Raw genomic sequence first — 20,099 nt, forward strand, 5'->3', positions numbered from 1 at the left:
AAAATGATACTGACTCAACACAAGGTTGACATAAGAGAAGCCATATTGTAGTTAGGAAACCACATTGTAACTTTAAATGACCTCTGATTAACTAGCCCAGACATGTGTTACTGAACCAGGTTTGTTTTTGCCCACTGCTCAGAAAGCCAAACACTGAGAGGACAAGATTGCAACAGAGAGAGGGTTTAATCACAAGGCAGCCATGTGAGCAAGGAAGAGCAAGAGTCTCAAATTCACGTCCCTGAAAATAGGGACTCAGGGATATTTATGGGATAGGAGGCAAGGTGGTCTGAAATGTGGAGAGAGGTGATTGGAGGTGAGGAGAGGTTAGTAATTGACGACATGTGCAATCATAGCCAGATAATGCCTCTTCATGGGACCCACATTCACAAAATGGCAGCATTAGCATGATCTGAGGGTGGAGATTTTAGCCTCTTGACGTCAAAAGGTCACCTATCGGACATCCGCACAGGCCCAGTTGATGAGTTGGTGGTCTCATCTGGCCTGAAGTGGACAAGGAGTTCTGATTCCTGAAACACAGTTCACACACCCATTACCATGGTGACCCAGGCTCCAGGGAGATGTTATCTATAGGAGCCTAGTGAGAGTCAGGTAGCATATTGCCTAAGCAGCACAGTTAACAATGGGTGGGTTAAAGAGCTAAAAGCTATAATCAGTAATTGCAAAAAGGGAAAACTTTAGCACCTAGATACTTAATCATCAATGACTGTTTGCTGGTTTCACATGCTCTGTAGATTTTGTGGCCCCTGCCAGCTGAATTAAGGTGATAACTTTGTTCTTTTGAGTTCCTTAGGAATGTGATGACCCCCAGGCAGAGAGCCTATGCTGATAGCCATCATCAATTACAACTGAAAGATCAGGGTATAGGACATCGCTCCATTCTCTGATGCATATCCAGTAAGACAATGCAGTATCAGGAGCTGGGATCAGATGTCTGCCCCCACACAGAGACCAGCAGCCTCCCCAACCTGGAGAATAGCCTGTATATAACTGGCTTGTCTTCTTTGTTCGGTGAGATGGTTCTTTCTGAGACGAGTCGGCCATCTTCCCTCTTGCTAGCAAACTGTAATATAGTCCTTTCCCTCCTACCACCTTGCCTCCTGACTTCCTAATAGGTACAGAGCTTCCTTTTGGGATGATGAAAATATTTAGGAAAAGATAAAGATGGTGGTTGCACACCATTGTGATTGTACTAAACGCCATTGAATTGGACACTTTAACATGGTTAAGAGTTAATTTTATGTTCTGTGAATTTCACTTCCAAAAGGAAATGATAATAGCAAGGCAGCACAGATAGCCATTTTGCCTAGAAATGGTAGAACTTTATTTTGATCTCGCTGATTTTAGAGGATAAAATCAGAGAGGTAAGGAAGATATTTTTGAGTCACACAGCACATAAGTTGTGCGCTGAACTGGTCTTTTCAACTCGAGTAGGTAACAGGAGGGTGGGGGTGGGGGGTGTAGATGTGGACAAGGGACACCTGTTGCTGCTGTCCTCGGTAATCTTGGATGGAAACCTTTCCTTCCTTTCGGCCTCAGTTTCCCTAAGTCTGCTAGGGATGGTGGTAAGTTATTGAGTATTTCTTGACCCTGAAACCCTGAGATTTTACTCTCCATCAACAGTGCAGGCCGTCTGGGATAAATGGTGACTACAACAGGCTGGATGAAGGAAAGACTACAGAAAGGACTTTCCACTGGGGAGAGTGAACAGGGAGGAGTCAGGAGACCTCCACAAATTCATTGTGGGCAGAGGTGGGGGCTGGATGCAAAGATTCTGAGGGGGTCTGCATCCCTTGTCCCCCTCCCTGGCGGGGAAGGAAGGACAGCTGGAACACAGAGGGCAGCTTTGTCAACCCATTTATCCTGGGTGTGAAGTCAATGTCTTCTGGGGCCTGAGGAGAGCCCAAGGAGAAGTTCTGCAGCATCGAGGTCAAGATGAGGAAGAGCTGGGAGCGAGCCAAGCCCTCACCCAGACAGAGACGTTTTCCTGAAGACATAAGGGACATGTGTGTCACTGGCGGGAACCCTCTGAGAGCACTTGCTTGTTGAACCCCCACTCACCCAGGACATTTGCAGGCTCATTTACAAGACTTACCTGTGAGGTAACTCTGCTCCTATTCTTGTCCTCAATGCCAACAACATGTGTGTGTCTGTTTCTCTCTGTCCCACCTCTTCTCAGCCTATCCCCTGCCGTGACTCACACTGTCTCTCTCGGTCCTTGTTTTTGTCTCTCTTCTGTTATCTCTCTTTCTCTGTGTCTCTGGTTAAGTATATTCTCAACTAAGTCAATTCATGAGATAATGTGAAACCATTGGACTAGCATGCCCTGGTTATGAGGAGCCATGAGAGAGAGGTAGAGGGGAGCTGACACCTCTGCGGCCCCCATCCTGGACTGATATGCAGTAGGTGGGCACCAGGATCTGGATTGGCCATTAAAATACTGAACTACTTCTGAATGGGTGATGCACAGCCACTGTTCTAAGCTTCTGAGTGCCCCCACTTGTCTGGTCACTTTGACCATCCACCTGGACCCTAGACCTGTCCACAATCAGCATCAAATGGGTAAGCCTCCCAGACTATGTTCCAACGCCACCACCAGTGGCAGTTATGAATGGTCAGTGGCCCCATCACACCTGATAAACATTTTGAATAGCTTGCCCCACCCACCCTTGACCTTAAGTTTCTGCCTCTCATAACCCCTACTCATCTTCCTGCAAAATGGGATCCATCATCACAAAATTGTCCCACCTCGAGGGAGCCCCCAGGGTTCACCGTTGACTTAGCACAAGCTTGTGTCACTGGCATAATCAAGAGTGGGCAGCAAACTTGCCCCTGGGCTGGGCCATAGTTTGGACCTGCAGCATCAGTGGGAAAGGGATGCCCCACCCAGTGTGGTAAAGTGCACTATTGTTCACAAATATTCAGGGCACATCCCTGGGTACATTTAACATCTCTGCCATGTTGAACTTGGATGGAACTTGCTTTGGCCAATCAAGTGAGGGCTAGATGGATGTCTGCCATGCTGTTTACCCTGCTTCTGCCTGTGTCAGGATAGAGTCTCTGATAGTCCCCATCTCTACAGGACTGTGATGTCCTGGGATGGGCATGTTGCATGAGCATGAAATTCACTTCTAGGCTTTAAGCTGCCTAATTGTTCAGGTTGTTTATCACAGCTCAGCCTGCCCTGAGTAACATATGTCATGACTTCCTAGGGGGCCTCGGGCAAGCCCCCTGCTCTCTGGGCCTCTCTTGCTCCAGTTCTACGAAAGAGTGCCTGGTTCAACACTAAGACATCCACTATAGTTTTTTTTAACAGGTCAAAGGAGAAAAACAATTTGATCATGTGTCAGGAGCCAAAAAGATAGTTGAGAATTCTCAACACAAAATTCTGCTGGAATTTTTTGGGGCTGGCCCCGTGGCCGAGTGGTTAAGTTCGCGCGCTCCGCTGCAGGCGGCCCAGTGTTTCATTGGTTCGAATCCTGGGCGCGGACATGGCACTGCTCATCAGACCACGCTGAGGCGGCGTCCCACATGCCACAACTAGAAGAACCCACAACGAAGAATATACAACTATGTACCGGGGCCTTTGGGGAGAAAAAGGAAATAATAAAATCTTTAAAAAAAAAAAATTCTGCTGGAATTTTTTAAAAAGAAGAACCTTTTGTAAAATACATCAGATTATAAATATACTAGAAACAGATGTAAGGAGATTTAAAATTATAGCGTATGATAAATTTCAAGTGAGTTGCTAAAAGTTGAATTATCTGGTATGTGATTGGATCAGGACAACTGCAGGACCATAAGAGTGAGAATTCCCCCAATTATTGTGCCCTAAGTGCCTCCTGGGCCACACTCTAGTCTGGGGCTTGGATTTTAACAACTGGCTCATAAGAAATAAGTCATTGAATTTTCCTTCTTTCCTCTTCCCTTCTGTTCTCTTTCTTCCCTCTGCCCTTTCTTTTATCTACCAACCTATCATCTATGTATGTATGTATATATGTATGTATGTATTTCTCTATCTATCTACCCATCCATCCATCCATCACCTACCTTGGTGTGTGCCCACATATTTAGTAAAAAGTTTGAAAGCACATCTTCTGAAACATTAACAGACAAGATTTTGGTAGTGAATGCAGGTGATTGTCACTTTCAACTTTACTTCCTTATTTGTATAAAAAATGGAAAAATTATACAGTTACTTTTATTTTGAAAGAAAAGCTGAACATGCTTTTCCCAATTCTTGGAACATACAAGTGATCAATAATAAATTATTTACTTTTCTGTTCTTTGTGTGTGCATGTGCATGCATGTGTGTGTCTTTGTCTGTCACATTATCTCCATCACTGATTTCGTCTCCATCTTTCTCCCCCATCATCCCTCCTCTCTCTCATCTCCCTCACAATATCTTTGTGTCTGTAGATGTCTTACTTTCTCTTTCCTTCAGAATCCTCATCTTTTTCAAAGGTGTTCACCCAGTGTTTGGGGTTGGACAAAGGGAGAAAATCACACACAGACAGGAGGTCAGCAGGCATTCTCATAAGATGGGAGGGCATAACTTACCCATGGAGAAAGGAATGAAGGCTTCGTGCTTTCTGAAGTTGCCCTCTGCATCCAGAAAGTGACCAGGGTAGAAGACATCTGGCTTCTCAAAGTGGCGTGGGTCATGGAGGACAGAGGTGAGCATGACATACACAGTAGTGTCCTAAGAGGACATCAAAGCCAAGGGGGCCCAAATGGCCATCAACAAGGAGCAGTTGAATCAACGATGGTACATACACAGTTGACAATAACCTTTATCCTCTGTATGGTCTACAGTTGATGGTTAAAATAATTGATAAAATGGTGAATGGAATTATTCTGCCCCATTTGGTTATTGGTTGTGTCCTGAGCTCTCCAGGAATCTCCACTGAGCACCTTGACTCTTCTTCCCAAACATCCTTTGGACTTCTCCATGAACCATAAAGTAAAAGGGTCACATCTGGCTCAGTGGAGGCCTCCAAGGACCCGACTCCTGCACAAGGACAGGAATCTAATAAGATGGGTGTGCCCATTGGGTGGTTAGATATTATGAGTATCACTCCTAGGTACATTAATACTCAGGAACATTTGCGACCATGGAGACAATGAGTTAGAACTCTATGCCTTGACCTGAAAATATATTGACAGCATACTCTTATACTGTAAAAGGAAAGCCACACACATACAATCACAAAATAAAAATAGGTTGAAAGTGTATTGGTATGAGCATAAAGACAGGAAGGGGTGGAAATGTGCACACTACACACAAGTTTCAAAGTGATAGATACAGTATGAACTGATATTGGTGTACATATGTGGTATATGTCCATATAATTCAAAGAAAGTGTGGAAGGAGAAAAGGCAAATTGTGAATGCCTTCTCAAGAATGAGGAAGGTAGGGGAGATGATAAAATAGTTTGAAAATAATGCCCTATTGTATTACAAGTTTCAACAAGTATATATACTTTTTTCAGAAATCTAACGTCTAATAAAGGAAAAATACAAGCCAGACAAAAGGGAGAATTCTTCTCTGTATTTCTAAAATGCCCCTTCGTCCAACAGAAATCTGGTAATAAAAATTCTCATTGCAATCCAACAACCAGAGATATGAAGCAAAAGACTGCAGGCAGTCAGCACTTCCATCCAAGATTCTGTGGCCCTGCTGGTCTCACCTTAGGGAGATGATATCCCCGGAAGTCAGTGTCCTTGATGACAAGGTGGGGGACACCAAAGGGGATGAGGTCAATGAATCTTTGTATCTCATGGATCACAGCATCTGTATAAGGCATTTTTGCCTGATCTTCAAGGGCTGGGAGACGATGTGGGCCAATCACTCTGTCAATCTCTGCCTGGACTTTCTCTAAGAACGGTGAGGGTGAGAGGAGGGTCATCAATGAATGTCCATAACAATGGGCTTAGCCAAGTCACCTAAAAAGTGACTTGCAGACTGGGGGGAAGTTCTCATCAACGGTTTACTGAGATGTTGGGTAATTGTTCCTTCTCAATGAAAGTATCAAGAAAGAAAGTCAGTGGCTTGATTCGTGGGAAGTCTTGTCTGTTGTTTCCACTCTAGTTATGAGAGGGAATCACTTGCATAAGGATGGGCGGGTGGAAATTCATTCAACACTTAAGGCACCTATTTTTTTTTCAAAAATACAAACTGAAAATGAGTTGTGGCTGGAAGTGGGGTCATGTCCCTCTGTCCCACTGATTTGCTATGTGATCTTGGATAAGTCATTTCTCCACTCTGGGACTAAATTCATTATGTGTAAAATAAAGGGGTTTGATTAGATGAGAGTTTCTCCAAGTCTGATCTACAGACCATCCACATGAGAACATTTCTAGCAGCTTTTTATTTAGCTGTAAATCAGCAATATACTCCAAATTCTGTCAAGAAGCACGTCCTTTTGTAGACTGCAATATGCCCTGGGAATAATAATGCTTTGTGCCTGGAGCATGCCCTGTAAACCATAAAGCACCTTACAACCTCCCAAGTGTTTTTGCAAATTACAAAACACTTCATAAGTACAAAAGTACCTTCTAAACCTTAGACTGCTTCATTGAATGAAAAAAACTGTGTAAACTGTGAAGTACTTTGTCAAATTCAAAGAGATTTGTTGGCAGCAAGGCTTCAATATAAGTTACAAACCCCTACGGGGTGGGGTTTTTAATTTTTCATATTGATTAAGACAGAAGTCATCTGTTTTCACCTATCTCCAAAAGACCTTCCAGCAAGGCCTCAGAGAGCCTCCAATGTCCATGCCTCCATGCACCATAAGCCCAGCTCACCTAAGACATCCGGGTACTTAAAAAGGAGAAGAAGCGCATAGCGGAGTGTGGAGCTGGAGGTCTCCGTGCCAGCGAAGAGCAACGAGAGCACGGTGTGGATGAGATTCTTGTGGTGGAAGTCAGTCTCAGGATCTGAGCATTCCTGGGGGAGGCAATGGACAATCCTTGATGCCGCTCCTTGCATCCATTTTAGTTTCTAGGTCTTTGCATCTCCCCTCACACACCCATGTTACTCTGTGCCTGTTTTTCTGTTTCTCTGCTTCATTTTTTCTTTATTCAAGGCCAACAACGTAGCAAAAGAGTGGGCTCTGGAGCCAAACTGACTGGAATCAAGCTCAGGCCCTATCATTTACTAGCTGTGTGCCTTTGGTCAAGGAACTTAATCTCTCTGTGCCTTAGTTCATCAAAAGGTGTTGTTTTGATATTATGTATGGAAGCGTTCAATAATGTTAGGGATTGATTTTTTGTTGTTCTTATGATCTTCTCTGTCCTTTGGTGTCTTTACTCTCCTGATTGGCTCTTGCAGTTGTATAACCAGAGGTAACATTGAAGATATTTAACAACCTGTATGACTCCTGCCAGAGCAGTCAGAACAGACATGAGCCTCCAAAGCAGCAGACCAGACATGGGCTCTGACCAATAAGAACAGACTTGGGTCTCTGACCAATCAGAATGGGAGGGGCTTCTCAGACAGGGGAAACAAAAGAAAAAATAAACAAATGGGACTACATCAGACTAAAAAGCTTCTACAAGGAAATAGAACCACCAACAAAACAAAAAGACAATCCACCAACTGGGAGAAACTATTTGCAAATCATATATCCGACAAGGAGTTAATTGCCAAAACACATAAAGAACTCGTAGAACTCAACAAAAAAAAGCAAACCTCCAGATCAAGAAATGGGCAGAGGATGTGAACAGACATTCTTCCAAAGAAGATATACAGATGGCCAATAGGCACATGAAAAGATGTTCAACATCACTCATTATTGGGGAAATGCAAATCAAAAGTACAATGAGATATCACTTCACACCTGTCAGAATGGCTATTATTAACAAGACACAAGATAACAAATGTTGGAGAGGATGTGGAGAAAAGAGAACCCTCATACACTGCTGGTGGGAATGTAAGATGGTGCAGCCACTATGGAAAACAGTGTGGAGAGTTCTCAAAAATTTAAAAATAGAAATACCATATGATCGTGCCATTCTACTTTTGAATATTTATCCAAAGAACATGAGAACCCTAATTTGAAAAGTTATATGTGCCTTATTTTCATTGCAGCATTACTCACAATAGCTAAGACTTGGAAACAACCTAAGCATCCATCAATGGATGATAAAGAAGATGCAGTCCACACACACACACACACGCACACACACAGTGGAATACTACTCAGCCATTAAAAAAGATAAAATTGTGCCATTTTTGGCAATGCAGTTGGACCTTGAGATTATTATGCTAAGAGAAATAACACAAAAACAATACCATATGATTTCACTGGAAAACAAACAACAAACACTAAAATAATGAGAACAGATTTGTGGTTACCAAAGGGGAAGGGGGTGGGGGGAAGGAGATAGGGATAAAGGGGCACATATGCATTGTGATGATGGAAACTAGACTTTTGGTGGTGAACATGATGCAGTGTATACAGAAGCTGAAATATATAATGAACACCTGAAATTTACACAATCATATAAACCGATGTGACCTAAATAAAATATTAGAAAAAAAATAATGAGGTGGGGGAAGAGGGTCTCGGAGGTCTCCTGCTGGGCCAGACATTAACTCTTTAGCTGCTACCTCTTAATAGACTTTTCAGGAGGGGATCCTGGGGAGCTAAGTAGGGAATGAGGGGAAGAGGTGTTGGGTCATTGGCATTCTTACTAACCCCTAGGGAAGAATTTCAATATTTAAACAACACATACATCATACTCAAACACACTATCTCAATGTCAGTAGTGTGCCCATAACTCTTTTTCCCACCCATCCCTAATCCAATTCAACCCTTGCCTTGTCCATGCGGAGCAGGAAGGAATCAATGAGGTCCCTTGGGTTGCTGGGGTCCAGCGTTTTCCAGTGCCTCTTGATGTTCTCAGAGGTAAAATTTTCCATTTCTTGAATGATTCTGTACAAGCGAGTGTGTGGGCCAGGAAAGTGTTTCAAGATGCTAGAGAGGAATTCAAACACCTACGGGGAAGCAGGGAAGGCATCAGAACCGGTTCTAGGCTCTAGGCTTCTGTTCTGGGTGTTGACGTTGTGCACTGCACAGTAGAAACCTCTGAAGGGCACCATTCACCACGTGGATTTCGGGAATGCGACTCCTACCTGAGGAGACACACACCCACACACCCAGACACACAGTGGGGCGGGAACAGCTGCACCCTGCCGCAATCACTCTTATGTCTGCTGAGGTTTCTTTCAAAGTCCAACCTTGTCAGAGGTCTGATTCCTCCTCCCAATCTGACATTGCCTCACCTGAAAGGATGTAGGGTGTGACATACGTACATAGAAAGGCAACCTCCTGATGCCCTCTTGCTTCAGTGTTCAGGATAGATAGCATCTGATCCCTTCCCAGGGTTCACCCACCCCAATTCCTGACCACTGTGGAATCTTTGGCCTCACCTGGCTGTAGAAAGAGCTGAGGATGATGAGGACTTCATTCATTAAATTTAGCAGCCGTAAGAATTGGGTGTCCTGGTAATTAAAGCGTTCACCAAATATAATGGAGCAGAGGATGTTGGCCGTAACAGAGTTAAAGAGGAAGGTGGGATCCAGATGGGACCCTGGGGACAAGAGGTCTGTCATGTAGGTCCTTGTATTGCCCTAACACTTGTATTGCCCTAACCCTTGTATTGCACTGGCGGTGCTCTCTTGGCTTGGTTGGTTGATGGCTTTCTCTGTCTCTTGGCCAGCCCAGCTCTCAATGGGTCTCTGCACCTCATTTTTCTTTCTGAGAGTCCTCTTTATGTGTCTCTTCTCGTTTTTCTCTGTCCCTGTCCGGGTTTGACTTTCTTGGTCTTCCTGTGTCTTTCTCTGGTCTTGTCTCTGACTCTTTCTTGGAGGCTCAGCTGCTTCTCTGTACTTGCTCTTTTCATGCCCCATCTCTTCGTGCTCCCTGCCTCCCTGCCTCAATGACCCTCCATGTCTCCCCTAATCTATTTCTATTTTTATATTTTTAAGTCTTTTCCTTGCAGTTTCTGCTTCTGGATCAATCTTTGTCAGTGTCTTCAGTTTGCCTCTGCCTTTCTGTCTCTCTATCTCTTTTCTCTGTTTCTCTGTCTGCTTTCTCTGCCTTTCCCTCTCTTCTTCCCAGTCTCTGTCTCTCTCTGTCATCCTTATCCTCTTAGACTCTTTCTGTCTCTCTGTCTTTCTCTGAACCTGTGTCTGAATCTACCTGTCTGTGTCCTGGCTCTCTCTCCATCAGTCATGTTCTCTCTGTCCTCATCTCTGTCCCCATCTCGCTCACACTCTGCCTGCCCCTCTGTCTTTCTACCCCATCCTGGGCTCACCTTGGGATTTCCGCAGCTCCTCCACCAGACACTGAGCCTCCTCCTTGATTCGTTCCTCCATGCTCCGTTTCCCCATGCCAAAGTTCTTCATGGTGGCCACAGAGAATCGTCGAAGGGTCTTCCAAGACTTTCCATTGGCAAAGGCAACACCTGATTGGTGCAGTATGTAAGGAAGGTTGGGAGGAGGCGTGGGGTGTTCTCTCAGCCTCTCTCCAATCCCCACCTCCATCCCGACTCACCAGTTCCCTGCAAGATGGGGTCGAGGATGGCAACGTGACCTCGGCCAGAAAAAGCCTCAGCCTGATCCACCAGGGCCTCTCTCACTGCCTCGTACCCACACAGGATGACGGCTGGCTGGGTCCCCAGGTAGATCGTGAAGACATCCCCGTATTTCTCTCGCAGCTGTGGGGGCAGGTCCTGATCTCACTCTCTAACTCAAGAGAAAGGTCTTAACGCTCCCACCTGGATCACACCTTCCAGGGTAGCCTAAATCCCACTGGCTGCAGCTCCATCAGGGAAGAATGGAGACTTGAACTCTGTGGCCTCCTTCACGTCTCCCACACATTCCCTCACCCCAAGTATCCTTCTCTTTCGGCTTTTCCAAGAACCCTCGCAGCTTTGGATTTTAAGAATTGCAGAGACTCCCCTCACCTGAGTTATAGTACTTCTTCTTCCCAATTGCCACAGGACCACAGCTCTAAGTGTCAAGTCTATCAGAATTTCTCCCTCCAGTCTGCCTTTCCTCCATTCTTTCCCACAGGAATTCCAGAAGCTTCTCCAGTGGGTAAGTCGGGCCAGGTCGCAGCTGGATGAATACAATCCCCAAGCTGGGCGGCCAAGTCCCACCCAGAGTTTTACCCCAACATGCTTTTCTGCTTGTGAGCTGTTTCCTGTCCAACTCCCTCCTGCTCTCCACCCCTTTGCCCTCCCCATCTCACCGCCTGGAAGGACTTGAGAAAGTCCTTGTGGTCCAGATGCAAAATGTTTCCCAGGAAGGGCAGAGGCCAAGGTCCAGGAGGGAGGCGACCCCGGGAAGTGGGCTGGCTCCAGAGTAGCAAGAGGCCAATGAGGATGATGAGGAGCAGGATGGCCATCAGCGCCATGGTTGTCTCTGTGCCTGTCTTTCCTCCTACTACCTCTCTTAAAAAGCAGGCTGCTCTCTTGTTTGTTGTCTTATTTCTGTGATTGCTGGGACAAGGTATGCCAGGAATGTACCTTGGCAGATTCCAGGTAACTCTCCAGAGGAAACAAGAAGCCTAAATGTGGGAGGTGCCACACAGACCAGGAGTTTAGCATCTTCATTGCATCCCAAGGCCTCCTTCCCATTGTCCCTGGCTGGCCAGAGTTATCTCCGTGGGCAATGCCACTGAATGGAGAGCACCTCTCTCAAGGAAGGGTGGAGTTGTCAACTGTGGAACTTGTGAGGCTGGGTTTAGGCTAGTTGCACTGCAAGGGTGGCTCTCAGCTGGTTTTGTCAAAGGGTGGGGGGCATTGCAACATGAGTGATCGACAGTAGCTGGCATTCAGAATTGGGGCACCTTGTGTCCTTTGGGGACAAGGATTTATTCTGGGCATCATAGGAGAGTGAGATAGGGAGAAGGAAACATGGCCTGATAGGGAGGCCTAGAGTCATGTTGGGTGAGTTGGAGGTTTACCTGATTTAGCTGCTCATTTATTCATTCATTCATTCATTCCTCAGCAAATATTTTTGAATACCTGTCATATGTCACACACTGTCTAGGTGCTGAGAGTACAGCAATGAACAACACAATGAGTTTGCCTTCATGGACCTGGCATTGAGTTGAAGGATTAGGTCTCTTCTTCTGGAAAGATCTCTAGTAACCTGACAATAAATGAGTCACATGTAAAATGGCCTGAATCACCACCTGACTCAAGAGGTCAGGGTTAGGATGTTTATTTGAGTCTCAGGGGACTTGAAGGGGAATATGAGGGAATCTACATCACCAGTTTAGAGTCACACAGCTCAGGGGCCACGGGCTGAGGAGGCCCTTTCATAGAAGGAAGAAGGGGAAAGCCAGTAAGAATGAGGATGTGGGACAACAACAATGGTCTACAACTATCATCAACAATGCAGATGAACCTAGAAAATGTCAGGCTGAGTGAAGGTGGCCAGACACAAAAGATCACACACTGTGTGACTCCATTCATAGGAAATTTCCAGAATAGGCAAATCCACAGAGATAGAAAGCAGATGTGTTTTCCAGAGGCCGAGAGGAAGGGGAAAATGAGGAGCGACTGCTGATGGGTGTGGGGTTTTCTCCTGGGGCGATGAAAATATTTGGAAGTAGATAGTGGTGGTGGATGCACAACATCCTGAATGAATCAACTCCCATTGAATTGCAAACTTTAAAATTGTTAATTTTATGTTATGTTAATTCACTTCACTAATTTAAAAATATATGTGGAGGGAGAAAGAGCTATGTTGAAGAGTTTGAATTCTAGAGCCACGTAGACAGAGTGTGAATCATGCTCCTCCACTCACTAGCCATGTGACCTCGGGCAACTGATGTCACTACCTGGTCTCTTTTTACTCATCTGTAAAGTGGGCATGATCATTGTACCCACCACAGGGGCTAAGAGGAAGAGGATTCAAACACAGTCATGTATGCCCAGATTGTGGAGCACAAGGGGTTGACAAGTGGAGGGTGTGGTTGTTCTGAGGAAGGGAGAAGTCACTCAGGGTCAGCTGTGGCCTGGGAGGTGGAACTGCAGGGATCCTGAGCCAAATTTCCTGTTTTAGCCCCCAGTTCTATATATACATCACTTCTGGAATTCTATTAACAGAGGAAAGGCAAAACCTACTTGAGGCTTTAGAAGAGCTGCAGCATTATGGAAGGTGAGACTGCAGGAAGGACTTTCCCACAGAGGTGGCAACAAAGGAGGGGGAAGGATACAGGCTTGCAGTAGGTCTCTCAGAGGTGGGAAGACATGGAGAGAGTCAGGGGCCATTCTTTGCAGAGGTGGGGATACTTCATGACCATGGCATCCTTTGACCCCCTTCCCTCAGCCCCCTTGGTGGGGCAGGAAGCTGGTCTGGTACATTGGGAGTAGTTTGCCCACACGACTGCCCCGTGGAGTGCAGTTGATGTCCTCAGGGGCCATGGTGCTGGCCAGGGAGAAGTTCTGGAGGATGGCGGTGAAGAATAGGAATAATTCAGTGTGAGCAATGCCTTCACCAAGACAAATGCACTTGCCTGTGGGCACAGAGGATCACCAATGAGGGCATGGGGCAGGTGCACATTCTTTGACCTGTCACATTCCAAAGTCCAGACATCTGTGTCCATTGCAACAGATTTGCATGGCATTGACCTTTAATCTGCAATTCAGAGTGGAGTTTTAGGGGGTTCTCAAACCCTGATGACCAAGAGGCAAATTTTAGGGTGAGTGTGCCTTGCACAATTTTCCTTGACAGCGTTTGCAGTTTCTATTAGATTTCCAAAGGGTTTGGTTTCCCCACAGGATCTAAAGACTCACTTCTGGTCAGATGTGTGTGTGTGTGTGTTTGTGTCTGCTCCACATGTAGGTGTGTGCATATTTGTTACATAACATTTCTAATGTCCTTCTTGTCTAATATGGGGAGAATGGTACCTATCTCGTTGGGCTATTGTGAGGTTAAACAAGTTAATATTTTTAAAATTTCTTAAAATAGAATTCTATCCTGGCCCATATTTAGAATCCTATAAATGTAGTTAGTGCTTTGTGTTTGTTTCTGGGTGTGTGAGGTGGAGAGTTTCTGTAGGGTGTGTCTCTGGTGCTGCGTATGTTTGTCTATCTCTGAGATTTCTTCTTGTCTCAGACTGAGAGCCATGTACTTCAAGAGTTCTGAAAAATCTCTGAATTGTACATTAAGTTGTAAATGAGACTGAGGCACTTGAGTTAGGAGTCTATGGCTTCCATCACGTTCTCAGAGGTGTAGAGATACCCCCTCCCAATAGATTATAAATAACCAGCTTGGAGAGAAATGAGGACAAAGGGAGCCCAAAACTTAGGCAGAGACACTGAGAGCCTCCTCCTTTACCTCCACGATTCTTCATCCGCAAACTGACAACCTTGGAAGGGTAGGTCAAGGATGAGTTTCTGGGAATTTGCTAGACCTTTCAAGTTGATAGACATCGTGCCTGTGTTAAGCTATCTGGGCAAGGGTCCACATCTTCCTGGCACATCCAGAAGTCAGGAGACATGTGCCTCGAGGTACTCTGGGCAGAACTCCGGACTGGTCCTTCTCCTCTAACTGGTTCTGCAACTCAGCTCTTTCCAGAACAACCTGACACGTGTTATCTCCCTCCCACCCCATCCTCCTCATCCCTGTGACTGTCCTTTGGATGTGCTTTGGTATCCCTTTGTCTCTCACACCTTTTTGGCTCAGGTTGTCTTTCTGGCCATGGCAGCCAGCCTCAGTCTTTTTGTTTGTCTATACCTCCTGTCAGTCACTGTTTGTCTGTCTCTCTCCTCTTTGTCTCCTTTTTTCCTGCATTCTCCCTTCTTACTTTCCTCCATGTCTCTGTTTGGCTCTGCTTCTCTCTCGCTCTCATTTTTCATCACCGTCTAAAGATCTCTTTTCTCTCTTGTACTATTTCTTCTTCTCTGCTTATGTGACTCTCTTTGTTTCCTCTCTCTTATCTGTGTCTCTCCCTTTTCCTCTCCCCTTCCCTCCTTCCTTCTCTATCCCCTCCTTCTTCCTTCTTCTCCTTCTCTCTCTCTCTCCCCTCCTCCCTGTCTCATCTCACATTCACTCTCTGTCCCTTTCCAGCAATACCTCCCCTGTATCTTTCTCCCTCTGTGTCTCTCTTTGTTCCTCTCTCTCTTTCTCATTCCCTCTATTCTCTGTCTCTCTCTGTCCTTATTTCTCTGTCTCTCTGCTTCTCTCTAAACATAGGACAGGATTATTGAATGGAGGAATTGACCCACCCCCCCAACCACATGGCCGTCAACTCTCACTTAAGATGAAATGAGGGAGGAGGCCATTGCACTGTGCAGAACCAAAGTCCTGGGTCGCTGAAGTGATTGATACAACTCAAGACAGGGACTTGATCTTGGGTCTTCCTTTCTACTGAATGGTAAGGAACCTGGGGCTAGAGGTTTTCTCTAGATGGGGCCTAAGTTCGGAAAATGGAAACAGAGACATGTCAGAGCATGTCACGAGCCTCTCTGGTTCCCCAGTGCCAGCAGGAGAAATCCAAATGCCACCCAACTTTCAAGGCCCTCCAGGTGAGGTCCTCACCCTTATCCTCACCTGTAATCCTCAAGAAGGCTCACTGATCTGTAGTTTTTCAAATGCTCCACACTGCCTCCGCCTTCAGGTTTTGCCCTTGCTGCTGCCTCTGTCTGGAACACTCTCCAGTGGCTGACTGATGATCACCCATGAGGTCTTTGCTTAGAAGCCAGGGCTTCAGGTAAGCTTTTCCTCACCAACCTACCAAGAGTAGTCAGTAATTCTTATTTTGTGCTCCAAAAGTCCCCTTAGGAACACCTATCACAAGTATGATTAATTATAATAGTAATAATTGCCCCATAAGCACTTAATTTGTGCCACCCAGTTCTAAGCACATTGCAAGCATTAATTCATTCAATTAGACACTATTTTGTGACCACACAGTGAATGTCCATCTCCCCTGCTGGAACATAAATTTCCTGGGACGGGAACTGTGTCTTTATGTTGCTTGTCCTGTGTATTATCTTTGGACTCCAATAGAGCACTGGGCTGAGAGTAATGCTGAACAGATATTTTATACTTACATGTGGAGATGTGAAAACACTTGCCCAGGATCCAACTTATCAACATGTGTCTGGGAGGTGATCTCACTTCTCAAACCCCCTCTAGGATTGTAGTGGGTTAACACAGGTAAAGCAAGTGTCATATGCTCACTGCTGAATAAATAAACACCTCTCGTTGATTGCCTCAAGGATGGGATGGCACCTGCACTCTGGTGTCTGGGAAAGGCAGTGTGGTTCCAGCTTGTCTGTGGAGAAGGGGGTAAAAGTTTCATTCTTCTTCAGTGATCCTTTGGCATCCAGAAAGTGGTCAAGGTTGAAGGCGTCTGGTTTTTCAAAGTAACGTGGGTCATGGAGAGCAAAGCTCAGGATGGGCTATTCTTCTGTGCCATGAGGGAAGGTCACCAGATCAAAAGATATTGCTATTCCCTTCCCCATTCCACCCCAGAAAAAAATGGAACAAGAGGGCTCTAGTGATAAAACCAACAAGAGGTCAAGCTTGGTGATTAAGAGAACCCAGGATGCCAACCTAGGACAGATGTGGGAACCCAGCTGGCCTCACCTTGAGGGTGATGTATGCTCAGAATTGAGTGTCTTTGGTGACCACGTGGGGCACGCCAATGGGGATAAGTTTCGAGAATCTCTGAATCTCATGAATGATTGTTTCAGTGTGTGGTATTTTGGATTGGTCCTTGAAGGCTGCAGGGTCATGTGAGCCAATCTCCTGATCAATTTCTTTGTGGATTCTCTCTGCACAGACGAGTGGGACCAGTTGACCTCATTTTAAACAGGCGTTCAGCAGGGACACTGTTCTATGGGCCAATGAGCCAGGAAATATCTACAGCAAAGTGTTAGATTATTGATAACCCTCAAAGCAACCAGCTTTGTCTGTCAGCGGGGTGGGAGGAAGAAACAAGAATTCTCATCCATTGAATCTAATGAATGTTATGTATGCTGCATCCCCGTGCACAGGTAAACAGACACACACATACCCACATGTGCCACATTTTTCCATAGAAATTCAGATTCATAACTCTAGGCTATGACCCTTTCAAAATTCGCCAAGATGAGTAAAAAGGTGAACTGCTATTTATTGTGTATGTAAGACAGATGAGGCACTGTATGAGGTCCTCAGGAATATAACAGTGAAATAGACAACTAGATTAACCCAAGACCAACTAGATTAATAAATGAACACAGCAATCAATCAATTCACCAATGGATCAATTCATGAATGGAAAGATTGATGAATAGAAGAACATTAGTGAATGTATGTATGCATTTACTTATAAATGAATAGATGAATTAATGAATCATTAAGTAATAAATAGTCCTTAGACCAACAAACCACATGAATGGATGAATGGCCAGATTTAGGGAAGAATGACTGACTGAATAATGTAGTGAAGGAATGAGTAAATAAAGAAATAATTGTATGGATGGATTGAATGATCAATGGATAAATCAAGGATGAGCAAATGAATTAAATGGATAAATGATGGAAAATATGGATGAAGGATGAATTGAAAGACTGACTGATGGAAGAACTAAGGAATGAAACCTAGCTCATAAGCACAAATGGATACATGAATGAGTGAATGGGCCAATGAATCAATGACAAATATTTCACTCAATCAATCACTGTTTCAAAGGATTAACAGATAAATCAATTAATCCAAATAATGAACATAAGTGTATGTTTTTGGATAAATAAATGACAAAAGAATTTGAGGATATAGGTTAATTAATGAATAAAAGGACAGACAGAAGAATGGATGGATGGATGGATGGAGGCGTTAGTCTGTAAGTCATTTAGAAAACAGTAGGAGAACAGATTGACAGATTCTTCATCCATCCATCCACCAACAGGGCTGGCCTAGTTGGAGGCTCCTTCAAAAGCTGCAGTGATCCAGGTATAAGAGAGGAATGCACCCTCTCTCATGGATTAAGGAACTCTAGCCCCACTTCTGCTGCACTAAAAGGGGTCAGAGGACCCCCGTCGATTGGCTGTCTCCTGTGTACCCACTTTTGATGTGAGTGTATTTGAGCATGAGCAGGAATCCATAGTGCAGAGTGATGCTGGTGATCTCAGTGTCAGTGAAGTAGACTGAGAGCACAGTGATGATGAGGTTCTGCTGGTGCAACTCGCTGTTCAGGTCGGACTTCTCCTGGGTCCAGAGAAGTAGGCCTAATGTCAGGGCAGGTTGGAGTGTCGCTGGCCAGATGTCTTTTGGGATGCCCTCCACCTGTTTCTGGGTCTCTCCAACCACTGGCTCATTTTACTTTTCTCTCTCTTCTGCATGCACAACCACATATCTCTATTTCGATCTGTCTCTGTCTCTCTTCACTCTGTCTGACTGTGTTTCAATCTTTCTCAACAGGTCTTTGGTGTGTTTGTCTCTTTTCCTCTCCAAGTCTCTTTCTGCCTCTGTGTGTCTTTTCACCTGTTGCTGTATTTTTGCCCCTTCTCCTGTATTTCCTGTATCTCTCTCTCCCTCTCTTCCATACTTACTTCTTCCTTTCATCTCCCCACTCTGTTCCCTCCAGTATCTCCCGTCCTTTTCTTATCTCCTCTCCTCATCCTCTGTTCTGCCCTCCCCCTCTTCCTCACTCTCTAACCCTTTCCCCTCCCTTCTTCTCACTCCCAGTGTTTTCATTCCTCCCATACCCTCCAACTTCCCTCTCCCAAACCCCACTGTCCATGTGGAGCAGGTAGGTATCAATGAAGTCCCAGGGGTTGCTGGGGTCCAACATTTCACAGTGCTCCTCCGCAATGTGGACAGTGAAGGCTTTGATTTTCATCAGGTTTTTGTGGACCTACCTTTGTGTGCCAGGACAGTGCTTCAGCATGTCAGAGAAAAGCTCGAACACCTGCAGAGGCAGGAGAGAAGGGGTTATGAGGTCCTCCTGGGGCTGGGTCACACAGGGGGGCAGCCCTTCTATGCCACGATACTGCCAAGGGAGAGTCTCTGTCTCTGTTTCTGTCTTTATGTCTCTTATCTCTGTGTGTGTGCGTGTGTGTGTGTGTGTCTCTCTCTCTGTACCTGAGTCCCTTGCTCACTGCTTCCATGTCTCCTTTGATCTGTTATTCTCACATTTTTTCTTTCTGCATCATCCTCTCTCAATCTGATGTCTTTCTCTTGGTCTCTGCCCCACCTCTCCATTTCCATTCCATCTCTCCTTATCTCTGTATGTCTTGCCTTCTTATCATCTCTCTGGGCTTCGCTTGCCTACCTCAGCCCATATATCTGTTCTACTCAAACCTTTTTATGACTCTTCCACCTCACCACTTGCATCTCTCTTGCTGTGTCAAGTATTGATAACATGATGTTTACGCAGGAAGAGTCTGATGACTTCAGAGTATTTATTTACTGTGAAGCATATTGGTATTGTTTTCCTCACGATAAGTGTAATAGCTAACTTGCTGCAAATAATTTCCAAAAATGCAGAATCTTATCGAAATAAAATTCCTTCTTAGTAGCTCCGTCTATAGATAACCACTGTTACCTCTTTGGTGGATATCCTTCCAGAGTGTTCTCTCTCCATGATTCTCTATGGGAAGAGGAAATGCAAATTTTTTTAGCTTAATATACAAAAGGTGTATTTCGAGATTGGTCAAGAAAGAGAAACTTTGTTATTTTGTTTTAAAAGAGGACCGAGGATTGTCTTTATGTCCCTGTTAAAACATTCCATTGTTAAAATTTGCACTTTGAAGGTATGCTTTCTAGGCCTGAGCCTCCAGGTGTCAATAGACTTGTGCTACTATACTTTTTATTCTCGGTATCAGTTTAAAAGTTCAGACAAGGCCCACAGAAAAAGACTTTCCTTGTATTTGCGAATCTGGCAATGACATGTACATTCTTTTTTTACATCCACTTGCATCCTATTATTACCATCACTTTTTCATCATTCCTCAACTGCTACTCACATTCATTTAATGGTTTCTGTCAACATTTTTGAAACAATTGGATGCCACTTAACATTTTTTGAGTTAGAGTCAGGGAAGCAAGCCATGCTCAATA

At 44.9% G+C, this 20,099-nt stretch overlaps 1 protein-coding gene and 1 pseudogene across 1 annotated transcript; one reads left to right on the top strand and one right to left on the bottom strand.

The window, feature by feature from the left end:
• LOC124250380 (cytochrome P450 2B4-like) overlaps positions 1-20,099 on the top strand; it is a 47,557-nt pseudogene that overhangs the window by 14,365 nt on the left and 13,093 nt on the right.
• Positions 853-11,468, bottom strand: LOC124250518 (cytochrome P450 2B4-like). Its single transcript, XM_046682471.1, has 9 exons — positions 11,283-11,468; positions 10,584-10,746; positions 10,345-10,494; positions 9,458-9,618; positions 8,846-9,022; positions 6,829-6,970; positions 5,712-5,899; positions 4,582-4,723; positions 853-2,008 (listed from the first exon to the last, which is right to left on the bottom strand). The coding sequence occupies exons 1-9, from the start codon at positions 11,445-11,447 to the stop codon at positions 1,740-1,742; spliced, it is 1,557 nt and encodes a 518-aa protein (XP_046538427.1). The 5' UTR covers positions 11,448-11,468; the 3' UTR covers positions 853-1,739.

This window comes from Equus quagga, chromosome 13 (genome assembly GCF_021613505.1).
Source record: "Equus quagga isolate Etosha38 chromosome 13, UCLA_HA_Equagga_1.0, whole genome shotgun sequence".
Taxonomy (NCBI): domain Eukaryota; kingdom Metazoa; phylum Chordata; class Mammalia; order Perissodactyla; family Equidae; genus Equus; species Equus quagga.

What these genes read in the sequence shown, in the direction of transcription:
- LOC124250518 (XM_046682471.1), bottom strand. Translation starts at nt 11,447, where the DNA reads ATGGCGCTGATGGCCATCCTGCTCCTCATCATCCTCATTGGCCTCTTG. An exon ending in TCCTGCTCCGCATGGACAAG is followed by an intron (nt 6,971 to 8,845) that starts GCAAGGGTTGAA and finishes TGCCTCCCCCAG; the next exon opens with GAATGCTCAGATCCTGAGAC. An exon ending in GGGGATATCATCTCCCTAAG is followed by an intron (nt 4,724 to 5,711) that starts GTGAGACCAGCA and finishes ATGTCCTCTTAG; the next exon opens with GACACTACTGTGTATGTCAT.